The sequence below is a fragment of the Triturus cristatus genome, chromosome 2_1, assembly GCF_964204655.1.
Source record: "Triturus cristatus chromosome 2_1, aTriCri1.1, whole genome shotgun sequence".
Classification (NCBI taxonomy): domain Eukaryota; kingdom Metazoa; phylum Chordata; class Amphibia; order Caudata; family Salamandridae; genus Triturus; species Triturus cristatus.
In genome coordinates this window covers 26,243,521-26,268,204 of record NC_140581.1, presented here as the reverse complement: position 1 = coordinate 26,268,204, position 24,684 = coordinate 26,243,521, and the positions used below count along the sequence as shown (strand labels likewise).

General features: G+C 43.5%; 1 protein-coding gene across 1 annotated transcript in view; it reads right to left on the bottom strand.

Moving 5' to 3' along the window:
* Window positions 1–19,483, bottom strand: part of LOC146863641 (extracellular calcium-sensing receptor-like) — a 157,088-nt gene extending 137,605 nt beyond the window's left edge. The window contains exon 1 of the mRNA XM_085636647.1: window positions 19,287–19,483. Within this exon, the coding sequence (XP_085492773.1) occupies window positions 19,287–19,483 (197 nt within the window). The remainder of the gene's footprint in view (window positions 1–19,286) is intronic.
* Window positions 19,484–24,684: the final 5,201 nt, after the last annotated feature.

Genomic DNA, 24,684 nt, shown 5'->3' with positions numbered 1-24,684 from the left:
CCCTGTCCCCTCCCTTCCCCACTGTGTAAACACGCCCTGTTGCCGTTTTAAGTTGGGAGATTAAGTCCCCTTGAATCCTGAGAGTCCCTAGGGTCCAACTAGACCACCAGGTACCTCCAGTAAGCACCACAGAGCTACGTTGCAGAGAGGTGTAAAAAGTGGCACGGCCTGGACCACCTCTCTGCAACGCAGTTCAGTGGTGCTTACTGGAAGCACCTGGTGGGCTAGTTAGCCCCCAGGGGCCCTCAGGATTGAAGGGGAATTATTTCCCCAACTTAAAACGCGCCAAGGGGTGTGTTTGCACACGTCACCTCAGGCCCCGTCCCCTCCCTTCCCCACGGTGTAAACACGCCCCGTGGCCGTTTTTTAAGTTGGGAGATTAAGTCCCCTTGAATCCTGAGGGTCCCTAGGGGCAAAATAGCCCACTAGGTACGTCCAGTAAGCGCCATTGCAGAGAGGTGTAAAAAGTGGTACAGCCTGCACCACCTCTCTGCAACGCAGAGTAGTGGCGCTTACTGGAAGCACCTGGTGGGCTAGTTGACCCCCAGGGTCCCTCAGGATTGAAAGGGAATTATTTCCCCAACTTAAAACGTGCCACAGGGCGTGTCTGCAAACGTCACCTCAGGCCCCGTCCCCGTCCCCTCCCTTCACCACTGTGTAAACGTGCCCTGTGGCCGTTCTAAGTTGAGAGATTAAGTCCCCTTGAATCCTAAGGGTCCCTAGGGTCAAACTAGCCCACTAGGTACCTCCAGTAAGCGCCACAGAGCTGCGTTGCATAGAGGTGTAAAAAGGGGCGTGGCCTCAGAACACCTGGAGCATACTGGAGATACCTGTTGGGCTAGTTGGCCCTCTGGGACCCTCAGTATTGAAGGGGAATTAATTCCCCAACTTACAACTGGCCAGGGGGCTCGTTTGCAGAGTGCTGCAAGGAGGGGGCGTGGCCTCCGGCGTGATGCCGGTCTTTTATTTATTGTATTTTTTTAAGAAGGAGGGCTGTGTGGCCCCCTTCTTTTTCTAATTTATTGGCCCTGGGGACCCCATCCCCCAGGGCCTGCACCCTAATTTTTTTTGTTGAAAAAAATAAATTTGGCCCTCCCAAGGCCTTTGTGGAAATGTGGATTTTCCTGGTCAGTTATGTCCCCTATCTTGGACCCCAACGGTTCTATGTGCATGTCACAAGTACATGTATGTTCCCTCCAGTTCCAGTTATGAAGACGCAAATACATGTGCGTCCACCGTCAACATGTCCTCTGTCAGATCCGCCATGAACAGGCCGGATATTCCATTCCTAAATATGAAAGGCCACCGGCTTTATATGGTTCACTTATGCCATTTTTACAGTCCAGGCAAGTAGGCCCTGATTCTGCCATCGAAACTCCTCTTGCCTTCTGCCTCTGAAAGCTCCAGTCTGAGCCTGCATCTGTGACCATGAACTTTGTCTCATTCTCTGCGCGGCTCACGAAGCCTGACATCAGCCTATTCTCTGCCAAGAACTGTATTTCACCTTCGAATTATCTGCTTCCCCCTCAGCCGATGCATTCCTGCCTAGTAGTTTAAGTAAACATTCTTCCAGTTACCAAGCAAAAGGCCCAGCTTCTCTGTCCTCATGCAAGTAATTCATAGCCCTGTTACCATGGAATATTCCTACCCCCTCGCATTTAGTGTAGACACTTAGACGCTTGTGCACGCACACACAGTCAGTATAGAATAGATTCTGTCCGAGAGCCCTTCCCTTGTGGATAACATAGTTCTTTAAACATAGGATATTAGATATGATTTGGGATTAGGTTGACATAACCCCAGACTTTTTGTCTCCACATGTAGAGCTAAATGTCAAGTCCCCTTCACCCTCTAGTTGCGCGTCAATCACACGTCATGCTGCTGCGCGCGCATCTCTGCCAAGTATTTCTGCTGACATTGCGAAATCATCTCCAGGTATCCACCCACACATGACAATTTACCCATTATCATCAAGTGGACGCCCACATGGACGCCCACCTTCACGCCTACTTACACGCCCACATGCTCTTATCTCATTCTCTCTTGCTCTTTTGCTTACGTACAATTGAGAAATGTATATATACTGTACTCTGTGAATAATGTTTTGAGAATATTGAGAATACTTTTCAGCCCCGTCCAGATCCTTTTTTGGTGATGGAGATATTCTCCCTTTGACTCGAGTTATTGGAATAAAGCCCTTTATGAATCTGATACCACAGACTCAGCCTCTTGCTTTATGCATGATCTTATTGATATCTGAAAAATTATGACAGCGTGATATTTTATTTACCACAGAATGGCGCCCGAACAGTTTAATCTCTTTCCCCACACGCCGGAGATGAAGGTCCAGTTTTGCCCCCTTCCATAACCGTGATGGACTTCAAGCGTGCACGTCGCGGGTTTTCCCGCCAACTCCCTCAGGCCACCGAAGGGGACAGACTGCGACCAGGCATCCATACGAGGCGGTGAGGAACGCAGATTGTCTACCCAGAGCCCACCTGCGAGAGAGCTGTGTCCGAGGTATACAGAGGCCCACCAGGTTTTCGAAGTCCCGATGTCCAGAGGGTCCGATGTCCGCAGTCGTCGAGTCCAGTCCATTCTCCGAGGCCTTCCGTTTCAAGGAGCTACCCGGTGAGTACCATCGCCGGGGAGGCGTGTTGACGCGCACATAGGTTGTGCCGGTCAAGACGGATTTGGGTACACAAATCCGGTCTGCACTGTTTAGCAGTGTATATGTACTGTTTAGCAGTATATCAAGTATTCCGAGGTATCTAGTTATGGTCAAGAATTATGCTTGGTGATTTAGTCATGCAGACGATCATCACTGTTGGTCATTTTAGGACACAAAATGTTTAATGTTTAATGTCTAATGTGTTAAAAAAACGTCCTGCATGTTGTGGTATGAATGACTGTTCATTATTGTGCCTTTTGTACCAAGTGTGTTCAAGACAAAGTGTTCAAGATTAAGTATCAGATCAGTTGTCAATATGCCGCTCTTTTCGAAGTTAAGACAGATTACTACTAGAAAAGGGGTGCTTGAAGAAGCAGTTCCTATTCCTCCTAGGGACACTCCAGGGCACTTTATGTATCACAAGCATGGCTTAGACGCCATATTATTCCTTGATCTATGGGTGGACTACACCAAAGAGTTACCAGAAAGTCAGAGATGGCCCGTAGCTGGGACCTGGGATGCCGAATGTATCATGAAAGTCGAAGAAGAGTTGTGGAAGAGGAAAGCTAGACAGTCACAGAAAGACGCTGTTGAATTATGGCGTAAAGAATAGCATAGACGCACAGAGTAAGCGCTCAGAAAAGAAGAGAAAAGTAGGGAGGATTCAGACAAAGCCCGAGAAAACGTGTTAGTTGAGGAAGGTATCTGAGTAAAAGCAGAACAAGTAGACAGACAACGAAACACTCTTATGAAAGAGGAAATGTAGACCAGCTTGGAAGGATGCCATTGAGTTTTTGGCGCACGGAGTGACATAGAAGGACAGAGTAAGTGTTTCACGAAGCAGAGAGAAGTGGACTGGAGTCTGGAAAAGCCAAGGATGAGATGAGATGAGATGTTACAGGAGGAATTTGAGCTGGTAAAATGAGCGCAGGCTGACAGAAAAAGAAATACTGACGTTGCTGGTATTTATCCCGTCCTTTCAGAGGACCTAGCAAGAGTGGCCCCAGTAAAAAGACCAGTTATAATACATATATTAATTACATAGTAGCCCAAAGGTTCTTGAGCCCCCCACCAAATGAACAGCGCATAGCTGGTGTTTACATGGTCCAACATTTGACTACGTTGTCAATAGGAAATTGAGAGGGGTGCAGCTAGAGAAGGAGCAACTCCTGTGATTTGATGACACCCCTAATGTACAAAGTGTTAACGAAAAATAATTAGTGACAAGTTTAGCTTGGAAAAAGAATTGTGGGTATTTCGAATTTGCAAATTTTTCATGAATACAGGTTTGTGTTCTTGATGGTCCAGTGAGCCAATGTGCTGGGTCAAGTCGGTAAGATTATGACCCCCTGAGTGCAAATTGTATGTAAAAATAATTTTTCAATTGAGCGAATTATTGCAGTTTTTATGGAGTTGAGTAGTCTTTTTGTCTTTGACAGCTTCAGAGTGAGGAGAAGGTGGGGGCCGTGTAGAGCAGAATGTGATACAGAAATCGGAGACAGATTCTGACCTTGTAGCCAGTGTAGGTGGGGGCCGATGAGAGGAGCAGAACAGGGCACTGCTTAGAAGGCTTCTCTGACATCGCATCTGTGTAATGCCTGCAGCTGGAGAGCCTTGGGGCCAGGAGTAGGAAAAACAAAAAAAAGATGGCTGGCAGCCCAGGCTCAGGCCGCGCTGAGGGGCTATTTTTAACTTCTCTGATAAGACAGGGCAGCTGAGAAATGTAAGTCGAGAAAGATTCCCTTGTTCTATTCTGTGCAAAACAAGTGCCCCGAGGAAATGTCTATGGAGAAGATTTGTTTTATTTTTTAGCAATTGTTATATTGCTTCTGGTCAGAAAGTAAAATGTTGCTCTTGTTTGGAATTTTAAGGGCTATGTGCCTATATAAAAACGATTTTCAAATTCAGACATTTTTGAATTGTGGCCACAAGCTGCCACCAGTTGCATTGGATAAATGATCCAGTGGTTACGGGTCTGTGAGGAAAGATGTGAGATGCATCTTCGACTAGGACATGAGGGTACATTGTGTACAAAGAAGCATAGCACATTTTTATAAAAAAAAAAAAAAAAAAGAGACAGGTTCGTGTGTTCGTCATTTTTTGATTATTGTTGCTGTGTGTCAGACTTGACGCGGTCATCATTGGGATGACCCACTGCCAGATGGGGTTGTATAGGGCAGGTAAATAAGTTATTGATTATAAGCCTGACAAATTAAGCAGGCCAGAATGTTCGCATCTGAGCTGTAGGTACTGTAATTACGCATCGCTGCTCATTTATATATGTTAGTGTAATTATCTATGCTTTCTGTGCCCGGTATACTGATGGCTTGGCACAATTACTAAATTTCACAGACATGATATTACCATTATCATGCTGTCAAAATAGCAGACAACACGTTATCAGTGTATGTCTAATTGGTGTTGGAGATGAATGAAACAAAAGAAAAAGGCTATGCAAGACTAAAATATTTTTCACATAACTGCCTTTCTCTTATAGACAGGCAGCCTCGGTCATATGTTTCCAGATTGGACATTAAGGAACAATTATGATCTGTGCACTCGCATTTTAACTCTTGAAAGGCCTGTTTTAAATAAGGACTGCCACCACAGAGTGACAAATAAGGCTCGGTATTTAGGGTAATGAGAAAATATCTGACAGGATTTCCTTTTTAAAGTTTGCTTTAGTAAGCTCATTCTTGTGAGTGGTGGCCCCAAAAGTTGACTTGTTTTTGAATTAGGCTATTTATTGTATAGGTGGAAATTATTGCACATTGACTGATTTCTTTAGCAGATAAATTATTAATTATCAACATTAACAACTGTTCTTAAACTTGGTTTTCCGAATATTTAGGTAATTTAGCATTCCTATTAGGGCCTCCTAGCATTAATATTGACTTCAGGTTGGTGTAGGTTCATGTAATAGGGACATTTGCATATGAGATGTCATTTGGCCAGCTTATGAGCTAACACAATGAGGTTTGTACATTAATTTGAAGGATTTCTCGCCGTTTCACATACGCTGTGTATCTCCTATAATTTTGCTTACGCCCAGTAGCTACACACAGGGATTAATAGTGTTGACAAGACACAGGGTTTGATAGTGTTTGACAGCAGTGAAATCTGTTTCAGATTTCCTCCTGTCAAAAAGGGGGGGAAGGAGGAGAATATTGGCTTTCTGCTGGCCCCTGAGGAGGTTCGCTTCCCGCTAGCCCCTTAAGAAATTAAGCCCCTTAGAAATTAGCCCCCTTAGAAATTAAGCCAAGGAAATAGGTATGGTGTTTTCCCCTTTTTCTCATGTTTTATTGTGATCTTTCAGGGGAATTAGTCCAAGCCCCTAATACAGCTTCTACTAAAGTCCTCCCTTGGACACAAGAACACACTGTGGCATTTGAAGAATTAAAGAGAGCTTTATGTCAAGCACCAGTTTTAGCAAACCCTGATTACAACAAATCGTTTATGTTTTTGTGACAGAGCGGGATGGAACAGCACTATCTGTCCTAACACAAGATCATGCAGGAAAACACGAGCCCTGTGCTTATCTTTCTAGTACATTAGACCCAGTAGCACAGGCTTTGCCTGCGTGCCTAAAATCAGTTGCAGCAACGGCCTTAGCCATAAGACAAAGTGACTCGATAGTGCTGGGCCACCCTCTGACAGTACAAGTACCACACGCAGTAGAGGTTCTCTTGAACCGGACACAAACACAACACCTGACTGTAGCTAGACTGACGGATTATGAGCCAACGTTATTTCAACCACACATAGAGATCAGACGATGCAACATACTGAATCCTGCTACCCTTTTGCCCTCCAGTACAGAAAGCGTTTCACCACACAACTGTGTTGAAGTAATACATACCGTGACTAAACCAAGACAAGACTTGACAGATGTTGCACTCCCAGACCCCGACCTAACACTATATGTTGACGGCTCATGCATGAGGACAGGGGCGGGAGAATTAGTGGCAGCATATGCAGTGACTGCTGATACTGTAATAATAGAGACTAAAAGAATAGACATATTGTCAGCACAAGCAGCAGAGCTCATCGCCCTGACACAAGCGTGCATAAGAGCTAAGCACCTGAGAGTAAACATTTACACCGATTTTGTGGAGAGAAAGAGGTTTCTTGACCTCTCATGGGGCCAAGATACAGCATGGCCCCCTTATTCAAGCCCTACTGGAAGCAATACATTTACCAACAGCCATAGCTATCCTAAAATGTAAAGCACATACTAGAGCCACAGATACCATTTCCCAAGGCAATGATCTGGCAGACCGAACTGCTAAACAGACAGCTCAGACCCCACTAGACATGACAAAATCACAGATACTATCACTGTCCAAAGCCATGACAGTTAGGGATCCTTCCAGGGATGTACAAGACATTCAGACACATGCTACTGTAGACGAATTAAAGAAATGATCAGAACAAGGAGGGGTACTGACTGATCAAGGTTGGATGACAAAGGGCAAATCCACATGGTTTCTTCCTGATACCATGGTACAAGTGATTATAAATACCGCACATAGTCCTGCACACTTAGGAGAGAAAGCAATGATAGATAGCTTACAGAATATATGGTTCAACAAGCACCTGCGTGCAGCAGCGAAACAAAAGGTCAGAACATGTATGATCTGTTGCCAATTCAATGCAGGTAAAGGCATTCCGATGGAACAAGGTGGATTCCATCCACCTGACCACCCTTTTGAAGTGCTCCAAATGGATTATATCCAAATAAACAGATGTAGAGGTTACAAATATGTCCTGGTACTAATGAAGCAGGTGTCCCTTCTGTTAGGGTATACCTGGAAATTCCATTGTGTGCGACATCCTGAAGCAGCAGGCCTTGTAGAAAGACATAATCAGACATTAAAAATTTGCGCAGACAAAGGTATAGACTGGATGGTAGCCCTGCCGGTTGCCCTCTTTTACATGCGAATTGTAGCTCATTCTAGAACAGGCTTATCTCCCTATGAAGTGGTCTTTGGTAGACCACCAAAATATGTGGGCACTACAATGCCTAAAAGATTACTTATGTTGACAGTAACATGCTGACAGATTACCTGGCTTCCTTGATGTCTGCACTACTCTCTTGTTGTTCGCAGGTTGCTGCCGCCTTGCCTGACAACACCCAGGTCAAAGAATACTCCATCGCTCCTGGATGAAAGGCGCCAAAGTCAGTGCTCTGGACCACGGGGACGGCCGTTAAAGTCAAAGTGCACCTTCACCACTCTTTTACAAAGGAAAAAAAAAACTTTGAACTTGGATTTTGGATTTTGAACAACATTTTCTAGAGGAGAATGCCCAGAAGTTTCCACAAAGCTAAACCTTGATTCAAAAAGTCAGAACCCGTTTGATCAATTAAGTCCACTAGGTGGTGAAGCGGTTGAACATGTATTCTGGCTCGCATAAGATCTTGGACAATAACATAAAGCAAAAATAAGAGAGCTAGATAAGAAGCAAATAGATGTATAGTGACTGTAATTTTTCAATCTCTTATGTACATCACGATAATATGTATCAGCTTAATACTACATGCTATTTTTCCTCCTATTGCCTCACTTTTACACTCCTCCACTAATGATACCATAAAGCACACATTTAGTGATCTGCCATCCTATGAGCTATCATATCGACTTGCCTTACGCAACAATACCTTTATTCAGATGCTGCACCATTCACATCAGACTAGCAATGCTACAGACTGCTGGGTCTGTGGCCGACTCCCCCCCCTATCAGAACTATAAGGGAGTTTTGCCCCTCTTTCTCTATCCGTTCACACACAATGGCTCCTGTGGAGCATGGTTTAGTTTGATTAATTCCCTAGATTCGAATTCCGCAGTTTATCAAGACAACTGGGTATGGGGAAACCTGAACTTAGTTTTGCTTAAAGTCTGCTACCCTAACAAGGAGGGACTTCCCAAAAGAACAGGAACTGATCTAAGAAATGAAGTATATGGATTAGGTAATTTTACACTTAACCTCATGATCCTGAACGTTGAATCTGAAACTACACCAATCTTGCCCGCCATGTCCGTATTCCCAGTAAAAGAGGAATTATGTATAAGAAAGAATGGCTCCATACACATGGGCCATAGTAAATGCACCACTGTAATAAAATTCAGTGATCAAGGCAAGTCTACATTTAGAGCTTCTCGTCATTCCTACTTTATATGTGGCCAGACCGCATATATACGCTTACCTCTAGATTGGGATGGTACCTGTTACATAGCATTCCTCCTACCACCTGTTTTCCTAGCTCCTCCTGATTCTCATAGAAATACTCATTTAGTACACAATAGACAGCAGAGAGATCTCCCAATTGTCGATTACACTGAAGCAGCATGGGAAAAATACACAGATTTCAATAAAGGTTTCTTTCCCTATATAGGTACAGTTACCAATAGTAAGCTGATACGTAGATTAACCAGAACCCTTGAAGCAGTAGTGAACGAAACTATTCCCGCCTTAGGCAATTTAACAGAAGAGCAGTCTGCTATGCGGATTGTTGTGCTTCAAAATAGTCTTGTCCTTGACGTTATCCTGGCCGATAGGGGCGGAGCTTGTAGGGTCATCGGATCAAGCTATTGCATTTTTCATACCAGAAAATTCGCCATCTGTATATAAAGCCATAACTCGCCTTCACAAGATTGTAAGCCAGATACACCAGAATCCAGGCACCTGGACTTGGTCCGGTTGGTTTTGGAGTGTATTATCTACCTTTGGATGGAGGGTCCTATCCTTCCTAGGTATTGGCCTTCTCATACTATTCAGTTGCTGTCTATGTCTACAATGTGGACCAGCGATCTGTGGTCTGTGTGCCACATCGTGTATTCCACCACCAAGATTTCATTCAAGATCACGGAAGAAGAAAGAAGAACAAATGATGCTATATGAACAGATCAATGGATTGATGAAGATTGATATCTCTTGAAGGGCAAGTAGGGGACAAGGAGGGAATGTGGAAATGTGGATTTTCCTGGTCAGTTATGTCCCCTATCTTGGACCCCAACGGTTCTATGTGCATGTCACAAGTACATGTATGTTCCCTCCAGTTCCAGTTATGAAGACGCAAATACATGTGCGTCCACCGTCAACATGTCCTCTGTCAGATCCGCCATGAACAGGCCGGATATTCCATTCCTAAATATGAAAGGCCACCGGCTTTATATGGTTCACTTATGCCATTTTTACAGTCCAGGCAAGTAGGCCCTGATTCTGCCATCGAAACTCCTCTTGCCTTCTGCCTCTGAAAGCTCCAGTCTGAGCCTGCATCTGTGACCATGAACTTTGTCTCATTCTCTGCGCGGCTCACGAAGCCTGACATCAGCCTATTCTCTGCCAAGAACTGTATTTCACCTTCGAATTATCTGCTTCCCCCTCAGCCGATGCATTCCTGCCTAGTAGTTTAAGTAAACATTCTTCCAGTTACCAAGCAAAAGGCCCGGCTTCTCTGTCCTCATGCAAGTAATTCATAGCCCTGTTACCATGGAATATTCCTACCCCCTCGCATTTAGTGTAGACACTTAGACGCTTGTGCACGCACACACAGTCAGTATAGAATAGATTCTGTCCGAGAGCCCTTCCCTTGTGGATAACATAGTTCTTTAAACATAGGATATTAGATATGATTTGGGATTAGGTTGACATAACCCCAGACTTTTTGTCTACACATGTAGAGCTAAATGTCAAGTCCCCTTCACCCTCTAGTTGCGCGTCAATCACACGTCATGCTGCTGCGCGCGCATCTCTGCCAAGTATTTCTGCTGACATTGCGAAATCATCTCCAGGTATCCACCCACACATGACAATTTACCCATTATCATCAAGTGGACGCCCACATGGACGCCCACCTTCACGCCTACTTACACGCCCACATGCTCTTATCTCATTCTCTCTTGCTCTTTTGCTTACGTACAATTGAGAAATGTATATATACTGTACTCTGTGAATAATGTTTTGAGAATATTGAGAATACTTTTCAGCCCCGTCCAGATCCTTTTTTGGTGATGGAGATATTCTCCCTTTGACTCGAGTTATTGGAATAAAGCCCTTTATGAATCTGATACCACAGACTCAGCCTCTTGCTTTATGCATGATCTTATTGATATCTGAAAAATTATGACAGCGTGATATTTTATTTACCACACCTTAATCGGCCCCGGGGACCCCAACCCCCGGGTCATGGCCTTTTTAAAAAAAATTCTTTAGGAGGGGGGCTGTGTTGCCCCCCTCCTCAGGCTACTTATGGCCCCGGGGACCCCATCCCCCGGGACCGGCCTTTGTTTTTTATTATTTAAAAAAATATATATTTATAGAAACACCTAGGACATGCTGGACAAACCTTATGTACCTATCACCATGACGATTTGCGTGATATTCATTAAAAGGTGACTATGCATACAATCAATCCACGTGGAATGTATTTACACTGCTAGTGAAGCTCTGACGTGTCTGACGCCCTACCATGCCTAATCCCGGCGCCCCCGCCGGTGGGTAGTCTCCAAGTAGACACCCTTGTCGTTTATTTATACAAACATGGGTAGCTATTGACGGGCACATTTAATACACACGCACACCAAGCCATTCAAAGGGGATTCGACAAAAATTCGACCAAACTATGCAAGAAACCCCCCTCACGGTTAATAAAAACCACATCCACCGCCGGATGTGTAATACTTTTTATTTTACTCTCTGGAAAGGAGACGAACCTCACTTGAGAGTCACAGCGTGCTCCTGGCTGAGCCCAATGCTGTGTTACACCCACCAGTGCCCGCCGAGTGCCACACACCTCTGTGTTGTATTCCACCAGCTAGTGCGTATGCTATGACACTCTCTAGCCCATGTGCACTGTAACACCACCTCGTAAATATGTCATGCCACACTTGCCTTCGCACGGGTTATATTGCCCCATCTAACGTGCCTTCCTCGATGCCTATGTTATAACGCACAGCGCTATGCCATACATATTACAATCTGGGATCCATATCTTTGTCACAGTGCATATGCAACGTTACACTCCCCAGCACATATTTTATAATACAACTTTAGAGACTAGTTAGGTTAAACAACACTGCTCTGTGCATATTACACTCCAAGGCGCATATCGCATAGCACGCGCTAGTGCCTGTGCTATGTCGCGTTCTCCAATGAATCTGTCATTGCGCACAATGTATTTCATATTATATTTCACGCCCGGTTCATCTTATATCACACTTTTTGGTGCATAGTTTATACCATATACTATATCTAGTTTTCATTTTCAATCGTGCTCTCAGGACTATGTTCTATATAACACTGCGTCCACCTACCCTTTTCACGGGCATTACATTTTGCGATGGGGGGTGAGGGTCAGGGGGTGTTTCTGCCAAGTGAGCCCGGAGTCACAGTCACAAACGTCCTCTTCTCCCTGAATAAAAGTGAGATTATGCTGCATACTTATTCATATTTTAAGTAGTTCGCACAGACACACATTTTAAAAACAATAAAGTTCCTAATACCCACCTTCTCTGAACAGTTAGCTTGCTGCCCCATCCACCTCCTCCCTATCCTCTGTTGTCTGAATCCATGGAGTAGCCTCCGCCCTCCTGCCATGCTTGGTCTGATGTGCTGCCACTGCCCTCCATTTAGCATGATTTACCAGTCCACTCCTCCTGCCCTCCATTGCCCAATTCTATGGCCCATCATTGACCTCCTGCTTAGCCTCTGTGCTTAGCTTGCTGCCCCTATTCTCCTTCCCCCTGCCCTCCGATGTCTTTGTGCATGCCCCTGCTCCATCCTTTTTACCCACCATGTTCCATGGACCTGCCACTCCTATCTACTCTGAGTGTTCTGTTGAGCTGCCACTCCCCTCCCACCTGCCTAGCATTGTCAGATCATTGTAACCTGTCCCTGCCACCTCCATCCTGCCTGTCCGCATACCATGCCCCTATCCCCTTTCTCCTGTCCTCCATGGTCCATTTTACTGCCACACCCTTCTGCCCTCCCTGGTCTGTTGTGCTGCAACTGCTCCTCCTGCCTGCCCCCGCACGGTCTGTTGTGAGGCCCCTTCCCCTGAACTCTCTTGTCTGTGCCCAGTTCCTGACCCTCCCTTCTATCCTCCATGGTCGTTTGTGCATGCCCCTGCACCCTCCTTCTTGCCCATCATAGCCATTGTGCTGCCACTAACCCTCCTGCTTGCCATGCATGGTCTTCTGTGCTGCCATGGCCCCTCCCACCTTCCCTGTGTGGTCAGCTAGCTGCCCCAGACCTCCTCCCACCTTCCCTCCATGGTCTATGTGTATGCCATCATAGTCTCACTGTTGCTCTCCATGGTGTGTCTTGTTTCTAGTGCCCATCCTGCCTGACCTCCATGGTCATCTTGCTGCTCCTGCCCTGCCCCCTTGCCCCCAGCCCTCTGTTTCCATGTGCAGATCCCTATTCCCTCCCTCCTGGCTTGTCTGTTCCATTGTAATGCCCCTGATCCGTCCCTCCTGTCTTTTATGGTCTGTTATGCTGCAGCTTTCTCTCCTGTCTGTCCATTATGGTCAGCTAGCTACCATTGCCTCTTTCCCCTCTGTTCTCTGTTGTCCATGTGCATGGTCCTGTCCCCTTCCTTTTGCTTTCTACGGATTGTTGTGCTGCACTCCCGTCCCGCATGCCCTGTGTGGTGTATTGTGCTGCTGCAAACCCTGATGCCTGCCCTGTAGGGTCAGTTTGGTGCACCTCTCCATGTCCCTCCTGTCCTCTGTTATCCGAGTCCATGTCCCTACCCCAATTCCTCCTGCCTACCATGATCCAATGTACCATACTTGTGAACATTTTAAACTTGGTAAGAGGGAGATTTTGAAAAAAACTGGGGTATTGATTTTCCCCTTTGAGTTACATTGAAAAAAAGGAGATTGTAGACAGGAGACGGATCAAATAAAGCCCATTTGAGCTTAAAAACATTGGACGTTTCCTGGCTGAAATGGGTCTGTTGGCATGTATGGTTGTACTGCCACTGCCTCTTCCTTCTGCCCACAATGGTCTGTTATATTGCCACAGCCTCTCTTGCCAGTCCTGTATTGTTGGTTTGTTGCCCCTGCCCCCCTTTCCACTGCCCTCCATAGTCTGTTGTGCTGCCACTGCCCTTCCTGCCTGCCCAGTGTGGTCAAATTGTTGCCTCTGCACTCTCCTAGATGCCTTCAATTTTCAGAGTCCGTGCCCCTGGCCTCTGCCTCTCAGCAGTATCCCAATGAACAACTAGATTGCTAACATTCCATATTTATTACAAAAGTGTGGAACGCCTGACGTCATCTTGATGTAATCAAAACTGTCATACCTAGAGCATTTCCTTTAGAAATTACATATATGAGAGGGTCTTATTTGCATCAAAATTATGGTTAGTGCTCTAAAAAACTAAAATGAGGACATATTTTCTGAGTTTTCAAATAGCGACAAATAACTTTTAAATTATTTGTAATCTTTATGTTTTTTTATCCAGTTGACCACTTGATTAAATGTTGCACCTAGTGGAGAGGATGTGGTGTTACTTCCAGAGCTGCAGACTTTGCAACTGGGGAACCAGGTTGAAGTTTCTGCTTCAGCTCAACATTCTGTGATTCTGGTCAAATCACTTAATCTCCCCATGTCTACAACCAAAATGAATTTGATCTTGTGTGATGTAACCAATGCTCATGTAAAGCACTCCAATACCTGACAAGTCTGCACTATATAAAACTGCAAATACACAAACAATAAGTGTTTTGCACACTTCTGTCATTGGGCTACATGTGGGCTACATCTGGGTGATATTTGTGCTGCATTTGGGCTCTTTTGTCTCTGGTGGCCATCTTGGGAGATTTATTTGTTATGAAGTTTCCTAATTTCCTCATTTACTGCAGTCTCCTCAGTAGGAAATGCTTTCAGTTTTTTACTTTGATTCCATCAAGAAGGTATTCAGATATGTCACACATTTGCTATAAATTCTGAATGTTAGCACTCTAGTTGCTCATTAGATAACTGTAGTAAAGCTACTGCTCACCACGGAAGTCTGCTGCTGGTATTAAAAGTGCGTGTTTCAGTCTGCATATCAGAAGTTTTTTAATGAAATAGAAGAGGATTTGATAAGTCACTCAAAATGTGCCCTAATTTTTCTTTCTTCAGCACTAATCATAATTTCTATGGCAAAATGAACCCCCTCATTGTGTTCCTTTTTAAATTAAATGTTTTAAGTGTTACCAGTTTATTCCAATCAAGATGCCTTCAGGTGTGCCATACTTTTGTCATAAGTAAGACAGTAAGCGCTCTAGTTGTTCTTAAGAACACTCTGGGACATTCTGTCATTGGGCTATACTTGGGCTACATCTGGGTGATATTTGGGCTACATTTGGGCTCTTTTGTCTCTGGTGGCCATCTTGGGAGATTTATTTGTTATGAAGTTTCCTAATTTCCTCATTTACTGCAGTCTCCTCAGTAAGAAATACTTTCAGTTTTTTACTTTGGTTCCATCAAGAAGGCATTCAGATGTGTCACACATTTGCCATAAATTCTGAATGTTAGCACTCTAGTTGCTCATTAGATCACTGTAGTAAAGCTACTGCTCACCAGGGAAGTCTGCTGCTGGTATTCAAAGTGCATGTTTCAGTCTGCATGTCAGAATTTTTTTATGAAATAAAAGAGGATTTGAGAAGTCAAAATGTGCCCTAATTTTTCTTTCTGCAGCACTAATCATAATTTCTATGGCAAAATGAACCCCCTCATTTTTTTCCTTTGTAAATTAAATGTTTTAAGTGTTACCACTTTATTCCAATCAAGATGGATTCAGGTGTGCCCTACTTTTGTCATAAGTAAGACTGTTAGCGCTCTAGTTGTTTGTTAGAACACTCTGGGACATGCTGTCATTGGGCTATACTTGGGCTACATCTGGGTGATATTTGGGCTACATTTGGGCTCTTTTGTCTCTGGTGGCCATTTTGGGAGACTTATTTGTTAAGAAGTTTCCTAATTACCTCATTTACTACAGTCTCCTCAGTAGGAAATACTTTCAGTTTTTTACTTTGATTCCATCAAGAAGGCATTCAGATGTGTCACACATTTGCCATAAATTCAGAATGTTAGCACTCTAGTTGCCTATTAGATCACTGTAGTAAAGCTGCTGCTCACCAGGGAAGTCTGCTGCTGGTATTGAAAGTGCATGTTTCAGTCTGCATGTCAGAATTTTTTAATGAAATAGAAGAGGATTTGAGAAGTCACTCAAAATGTGCCCTAATTTTTCTTTCTGCAGTACTAATCATACTTTCTATGGCAAAATGAACCCCCTCATTGTGTTCCCTTTTAAATTAAATGTTTTAAGAGTTACCACTTGATTCCAATCAAGAGGGCTTCAGGTGTGCAATACGTTTGTCATAAGTAGGACTGTTAGCGCTCTAGTTGTTCTTTAGAACACTCTGGGAAGCTGCAGTAGAACACAAAGGAATCAACTGACAGTCTCTGCCCTTGTTGGATGTACATATTTTACTGAGAATGTCAGACTTCATTCTCACATGACTGAGAAAGATAATGTGAATTTACAGAAAATATGCTCTCAGTTTAGCTTATAGATCACCTTCCAAACCTCTGTGGGAAAAGCATGAGAAAATAGTTTTCTCTCAAACATGATCCATGATATCACAGCAGAAGGCTTTTTCACATGATAAAATCACCTTAGAACACACCACAATTCCTAAAATGAGTATGGTACCATCAACAAATGATTTATAATGTAACTAAAGTCTTAAAACCTTCTATTAATTGCAAGGCTTTATAATGAGGTGCTATCATGTATATTGGTCCCACGATGGCTGCCAACACTTCTTGGATGAAGTACTGACAGCCAATCAGATCTCATGATGAGATGTGTGGTTAGGCTCCGCCCAGATATATCTAACTTTTTAACTCTAATTTCCTCAGGAACTACTGAACGGATTTACACCATTTAAGCAAAAGGCACGAGTCTGAACTGAGGACTACCTCTTTGCCAAATTTGGTGTAATTCTGTTCAGCAGTTCGGGCTGTAGCTGCGTCAACAGGTCCTATGGGAAAATGCATGGGGAAAACACGTTTTGGGACCCCCCCTTTTTTCTCGGTCCCTGCTTGATGAATCACCGTGAAATTTTCAGGATAGGAGCGGACCGGAGCTGGCCAAAAGTTTGGAAAATTTCACGAAGATTCGTCAATCGGCGCCAACGTTATTCCAAATAGAATGTTGCGGATTTTGTATGGAAAATAGGTCCTAACTATAACTACCTACTGGCGACTGCCAGCAGGTAAGATATATATATATATATATATATATATATATATATATAGAAACAAAGTCCTGAACTCCCCAGTAAGACAAAGGGAGCTACAAACAGGTAAGGACCTCTTCACCACGCACAATGCTGACGTCCAAAAGTAAAGACAGCAAACGATTCCAAATTTTTCAATTCTGACGTTTTATTTCATTGTCAGACAAGTGTCCGCCTCAGACGCGTTTCGATCGCCTCCGCGATCTTGATCACCTGACGCGCTGGTGCCGGACCATTCAATTTAAAATAAGGTTCACCCAATCACAATGCTCAGTGTTAATAGACATAACTGAAATACTGCAACTTAGAGTGTGTTTACTTAAAGAGATGCCGAAAATCAGTCAGAAACAAAAGTAACCGGGTTGATGGTACAAATTGATACATAAAATGCAACAAAACAATTCATAGCAAATAAAATACACGGCTAGTGCCCCTGAATGCTAGAATGCTAATTCTCAAATCCTAACCACGGCTCGCATGTTTTGGAAAGAAACGACAACAATACTTCATTTTTTGTCCACAGATAACACACTCTCAATGACTAAAGTTAAATGGAAAAAAATAAAAATTAAAAAGCATAAATAGGGATAAAGAAAATTAATAAATACAAGAAAGGAATAAAAACAAAGAAACTAGAGCAGAAAGCATTAGAGTGAATACTCATACTGTAAAAGACTGCCAGTCATATATATCAACTTTCACTTCTCCAGAAAAACCGGGACACTTTCAGCGTCGGTGCAGTTACGGGTCCGAAGCAGCCCGAATATTTACATCAATTTCACTGAGTACCAAAGTACTTTTGCACTCTCGTCAGGAAGCAGTAACCGCTACGAGTCCATCCGTCAATGAAAGATCGTATTTTATTCCATAATACAGAGCATCAGCCAGAAAATTAACCAACGCGTTTCGGCGAAACTCGCCTTGGTCACGGGTAAGTAAATGTCTCAAAAACACAAATTTAAGACTTCATGTTGCATACATAAACATGGACGACAGACTTACATAACAATCTGTAACATAAAAGTGGCGGCCATTTTGGAACAGTCTTATTTCCATTGTAACCTAAATATTTTGTAAATAAAGTTCTAGTTGAAAAAAATACTAACATTTATATACAAGCTGGATTTCTCCACAGAATCAAGTGTATCTAATGCGATCTTCAACAATTATTTTACACATCTATTCGTAAAAATGCTGCCTCCAATTCCCAGAGGTTTTGTATGCCGTATTTATCCTCGTGAATAATTACATATTATTAAATACATAATGTATCAATTAACGGCATAAAGAAAACTGCCACTTACTTCAATGGCTGTAAGAACATGAAGCTAATAAGCTTCCGCTCATCTCGCAGTTAAACTGGAAATTCATGAACATACAGTTTCTGCCCTACTCTGGTTGCTATAACACAAGCTCCTGTAACATAGCAGCACCTCTTCAAGAGAACACGCCCCCAGTGGGGTAAAAATAATACAATTTGAATAATGAGAGTCATACTCAAATGTGACATATCATACATAGATTCTCTATCTACATGTCGATAGTACTGCAATGTTTGTAGCAAACCCATTCGGTCCAAGTGGACTAAAGTATTTTCCAAAATCAGACGTAATAGCCAGGGCTATTTGAGTATGACTTTATTTTGTCATTGCAGAACTTCAACCTCCAGAAGAAACTTTGGTACACGCCCATTGGGGCGGGATGTTGGTATAAGTACTCTGCAATGCTGTTGCTGCTCCGTTTGTGATTTGCCTATGATTAAGAACGAGATGTTCGAAACGCGTCAGGCTCCCGAGGGAGGATTCCTGCTGTGAGTCCGTGTAACCTGCAAGTCCTCAATAAAGTGGTGAACTTACCGTGTGTGCGGTCCCATGCAGGGCAACCTTTTCTTCTCATAAATAGCGGCTCGCCTCAGCCGCAGGACTGCACTGCCGCGAGGGAATGCGGATTTGTGGCGACTTTGCAATGAGGTTGCCGACAGAGCGTAGAGGTTCCCTTGTTGCTGGACTACATGGGCAGTGTACTTGTGACTGTCAGCTAATGTTTTACTCATTGTTGGGGATTATTAACAACTTTGGATGTCAGCAACACCCACTGGGGTTTTATTTTGTCGTTGCAGAACTTCAACCTCCAGAAGACACTTTGGTACACGCCCATTGGGGCGGGATGTTCGTATAAGTACTCTGCAATGCTGTTGCTGCTCCATTTGTGATTTGCCTATGATTAAGAACGAGATGTTCGAAACGCGTCAGGCTCCCGAGGGAGGATTCCTGCTGTGAGTCCGTGTAACCTGCAAGTCCTCAATAAAGTGGTGAACTTACCGTGTGTGTGGTCCCATGCAGGGCAACCTTTTCTTCTCATAAATAGCGGCTCGCCTCAGCCGCGGGACTGCACTGTCGCGAGGAAATGCGGATTTGTGGCGACTTTGCAATGAGGTTGCCGACAGAGCGTAGAGGTTCCCTTGTTGCTGGACTACATGGGCAGTGTACTTGTAACTGTCAGCTAAGGTTTTACTCATTGCTGGGGATTATTAACAACTTTGGATGTCAGCAACACCCACTGGGGTTTTATTTTGTCGTTGCAGAACTTCAACCTCCAGAAGACACTTTGGTACACGCCCATGGGGGCGGGATGTTGGTATAAGAACTCTGCAATGCTGTTGCTGCTCCGTTTGTGATTTGCCTATGATTAAGAACGAGATGTTTGAAACGCGTCAGGCTCCCGAGGGAGGATTCCTGCTGTGAGTCCGTGTAACCGGCAAGTTCTCAATAAAGTGGTGAACTTACCGTGTGTGCGGTCCCATGCAGGGCAACCTTTTTCTGACTAAACTACATATATATATATATATCGTCATCGTCATGTGAACAAGGCTCTTGGGGAGCCGAAACGTTATGGCGACAATTCTGCGAACAAGCGAATAAATTTGCACTAAGGAATCTGGTCCGTGTCTGTGATCTCTTGGTTTGAGGCTACAACGATTCAGCCACGCCTGGGGAGCATTACTTGTTGGATATATATATATATATATATATATATATATATATATATATATATATATATATATATATATATATATATATATATATATATATGTAGTTTAGTCAGAAAAATCCAAAAGATGACGCGCACCCTGGAATGCAAGGTGCTCCAAAAGGGCATCATTGTTGTTAAGAATAAAGAGAGATGCCATCCAATGCAGCAGAGCGAATCAACATTCATATTCCTCATAATCCAGTGCATCCAGCAGCAGGAAAGGGCAACTTGCGTGATATTCAATGAAACTCTCCTGCAAGAGGTGCTGGGCAGCCTCACAGGTATTACAACATGCCAACACTCCAAGTGCAGCCGCACACATTATACGGGCATCACTAGAACAGTACTGGTCATGGGCTGGCAAAAGACCCACCAACAAATCATTATCCGGGTCAGCGCCTGATGTTGTGGAGTGGCAGATATCCAAGGCCCAATAGGAAGGGCACCGTCGGCAGTTGTACACAGGTTGCACGCAAGTGAAGTAAGCAAAGCAAAAGGTAAGCCCATAGTTCACACTTAGTGATGCCAATGGCAAGCATCCAAAATGTTGCTACATTTCTCCACGGTATTGATGCCATAGGCCTAGGCCTAATCTGTGCAGAACCAGAGGATGGACATCCATTGCATAATAGGAGCAGAAGTAACAGCACTCCACACGCCAATAATTGGAAAAGTGGAAAACACCGAAGGCACTGGAAAAAATAGAATGCATAACAGCCGGTATTATTCCAAAAATCATCTGAAGGGATAAAACAAGGCCATACCCTATACGTTTAAAAAAATGCACAAGGCCTTGAGTATCAAACTCATTAAAGATTTGATGAATCAGTTCCCAAAATGTAGTAGGAAATCGTATTCAGCGGTGACTGAATTTCACTAGATGTTCTAGCCACCTGCATTCCGAAGGTCCTTCGGCCAGAAGTGAAAGCGACTTCTTATTGAAAAAATAGCTCCTTGTGTCTGCAGGTTTATTGAAGTCTGTTTTCAACGTGAGAATGGAAGGCCACAGAGAGCTATCTACAATCCCATGCGGGGAGGATAAAGAACATTGGTGCAACAAGTAACTCTTTCTGAAACCGTCACTATATACGGAATGCCTGCCCGTAACCCACAGCAGTTGTGGTTATTTAGGATAAGATAACTACCGTTAGAAAGCAATGTAAGCGTGGGAATTAATTAGGGAACTGGCTTTCCTTTTAGAAAACAGGCCAAATTGGTTGCTGATCCGTTGCAAGCCCGTGAAGCTGACCTTGTGTGCACACTAATGTGTGTCCCACTGTAGAATCACAGTCCTCCCCTGTCAGGAAAACCTCTTTATCCTCACATAGACAGCGAAAGGTAAAAGGTAAAGACCACATTTCGTGCAGAAAAGTAGTACCCAGGGGTTCAAATCTCCCGATAGAATAATGTTTCATACATGCACTAAATTGAAAGAGGGAAATGGGCAAAGAAATAACCCCATGTATTAACCATAACAAGGAATCGGTCATTGCTATTGAAAATGGTAGTTGTTCTAACTTCTCAATACGTTACAAGGTATATGTGGAATCTTTCATTGACATAAGAATTTGTTTATCGTTCAAATTAAAAAGTAAAAACTGGGTAGTTGTGTTCAAATAATCGCAATGCACTTTCCCATATTTCAATGTTTGCAAAGTCCAGCCAAATTGCATCACAGACGCAACTGATTTTGACCATGATACAAAACAGATACATCATTCTGCACAATGTCAATAACTGAAGAAACCATATTGTCCAAAGTGAATATATGAGAAGACAACATATTAATGTTGTTGTCTACCACATCCAAAACTTTACGCAAGTTGTCTTGATCTAGTTGTCGCAACCTGAAAGCTGCTTCCATTTGGGACAGCTTCCAGATTTCATTATATACTGCATATGCAAAACGTTTTAGACAAGAAGACCATGGATCTAAAACAAAATCTGCCTGATCAATGTCTCCATTTAAACGTGAGAGATGTTGTTTCACAGATGATAACGATGACTGTCCCAACTACTGTTGACACAATTTACCCACAGAATATGTAGTAACTGTGTGTGTTTGTGGAAAGTGAGGGTCAGACCTACTGAGTGTAAACCCCCCTGTTGAATTTGAAAAACGCAACTGGCAAGCATTATTACTGAGCGGCCAAATTAACCATCCCAAGGGAGCAATAGTGGATGAATTGAGGGTACCATTATGGACCATACCTTGTAAGTCCTCTATAGAATAATTTGTATATAGCTGCCATCCGTCATAAGCTGCTAATGACAGAAATGAGGCAAAATCTAAAATATTAGCAACAGCTAAACCAAAACATGTAGTTTGCTGCACTGTCTGATTAAAGAACAACAGCTGTGACTGTATAAAACACACATGATGCAATGATTCAGTTCCCTGCATGCACCTGCCAATTTTTGGTACCCCATATTGATTTAAAATCAATCATGTCTTTCCAATAATCAGTTATGAAAACTGAAGAATATACCAATTTTTGAGCACTCAATTTATAATAATAGGATCTTAGGTCCGATAGATTACAACCCTAAAAGTAGACACATTTATTTTTCTGTGTCAGCGAACTACCTTGAAACGGGGCAGGACAATGTTCCCATTGTGTATAATTAACTTGATTACAGACTGTATTTGATTTATGTAAAAGATTATGATCACAATGTTGGAAACAGAATAAATCAGCATCATTGGCAGAACTCAAATAGTCATCCTCAGTTTCAAAAGCAGTGTAATATTTTAAATCTGAAAATAACGAATGGATTGCATTAACATCCCAGTCGTCGGAATGCAGACCAGGAGTGATAACGTTACCTAATTCGACACAAAAGACGTACAGCATTCGAATCATCTCCGTCGGGCCGTATATTTGGTATTGAACTTTATCCCAAACCATGCCATCTACTACTGGCACAGCAGAAATATTAACATGGGATTGATCCCTTTTCATTATATGAGATGATGTGTGTGGGGCCAAAACACCATCAACCAAATGTATATCAGAGCGTTCAGGTAAGTAATGACCATTAATCAAATGGAAAAAGACAGTCACAAATCCAATCCACATGAAGAGAAACACCATTGTAAGTACCATACAAATGTAGCTCCAAGGAGGAACCAGATAAGTTCTGCGAAACCCGGAAAAGAAAATGAAAAATTGAGTGGGGGATTCCTCCATACTCGAATTTGATGAAGAAGACTATGAAGGTAAAGAAAAGTTGTCTCTGTCCATGTAATAACCAACAGTTCCTAGTCAATACAAAGGTGGTCGGTCAGCATTAAACGATGATTGGAGCGCACGTATAGGAATGTCCACAGTAAGCTCCATAGACGGAAAGTCATACATTCGCGGTGTAGCTGTTAAGGATGAGGACAAAAAAGGCAGTATATCAATTAAGGTTTCCACTTCACGCTCCTGGTGTACAGTAGTTGCCATCAAAGACCTCACAGGAAGTGAAACATCTCCCCACAGAACAGTTTTGGGCATACTATTAGGTATCGGCCAAATGGTGCAACATGACCCATGAGGGTATCAGAGCGCTTTACATGGTTAACAGGAGAAAAAAACATCATAGAGAAACAGTGCAAACAGTAAAGTATCCAAAGCAGAGAAATATAACATATAGGGGGGGGATGAGGGAGCATGGGGGCAAAGGGTGCACAACATGAGAGCTTAAAATTCAAGCTAGGGTTGGCGGAGACCGTGGCCCCCTTGGGTCTCGATGGAGTCCGGTTATAGAGTTGCGGAAGACGCAATAGTCATGTAATCAAGCAGCAAGTCATATCTGCTGAGAGGAGGACTTAGTACAGGAATTTACCCATGAGGAAGGTTTTGGCTTCCTTCTTGAAGCGAGCAAGAGTGGGGATTCTCCTGATAACGGGCGGGAAGGAGTTCCAAATTCTTGGTGCTGCCCCGATGAATGCCCTATTGTAGGTTCTTTTTTTACGAAAGTGGGCGGGTCGGAGCAGGAGACTGTTAGTGGATCGAGATTTCCTGTTTCCTCCCGATAGCACAAGCTTCTGTGAAAGGTATGCAGGGGAGTTTGCGTATAAGGCCTTGTGTGTAATGCACGCCAGTTTCAACTGTATTCTGGCCTCTAGAGGGAGCCAGTTTAGGGCTTTCAGATGTGGAGAGATGTGGTCGAATTTCCTGGTGCCGGTGAGTAGTCTGGCTGCCGCATTGAGACAGGCTTTTAGCGGTGCCAAGGAGCGCTTGGGTAGGCCTGTGAGGGTGGAGCATCCAAATTCCAGTTTGGATATGACTAGAGCTTGGACTGCCATTTTCAAATCTGGAGCATCGATGAAGGGTTTTAATTTCCAGAGGTAGCTCAGGTGGAATCTGGCTGCCTTGGCCATTGAATTAATGTGGTCACGCATGTTCAGGTTGCAGTCAAGAAATATGCCCAGTGATTTGGCGGAGTCCACGATGGTCGGGGGACAATTTAGGTCTGTGATGGCCTTGAACCACACCTGTAGCTCCGGGTTGGCTTTGGATGGGGAGATCAGGAGAAATTCAGTTTTCTTGGCGTTGAGTTTTAGTTGGTTAGTGGCAAGCCACTGAACGGTTAGTTTCAGGGTTTCGTTCAGGGCGAGGACCTCCTTGAGTGAGGAGATATTGATGTAAATTTGGGTGTCATCCGCGTACATGTGGTAGGAGATATTGGCGGAGCGTA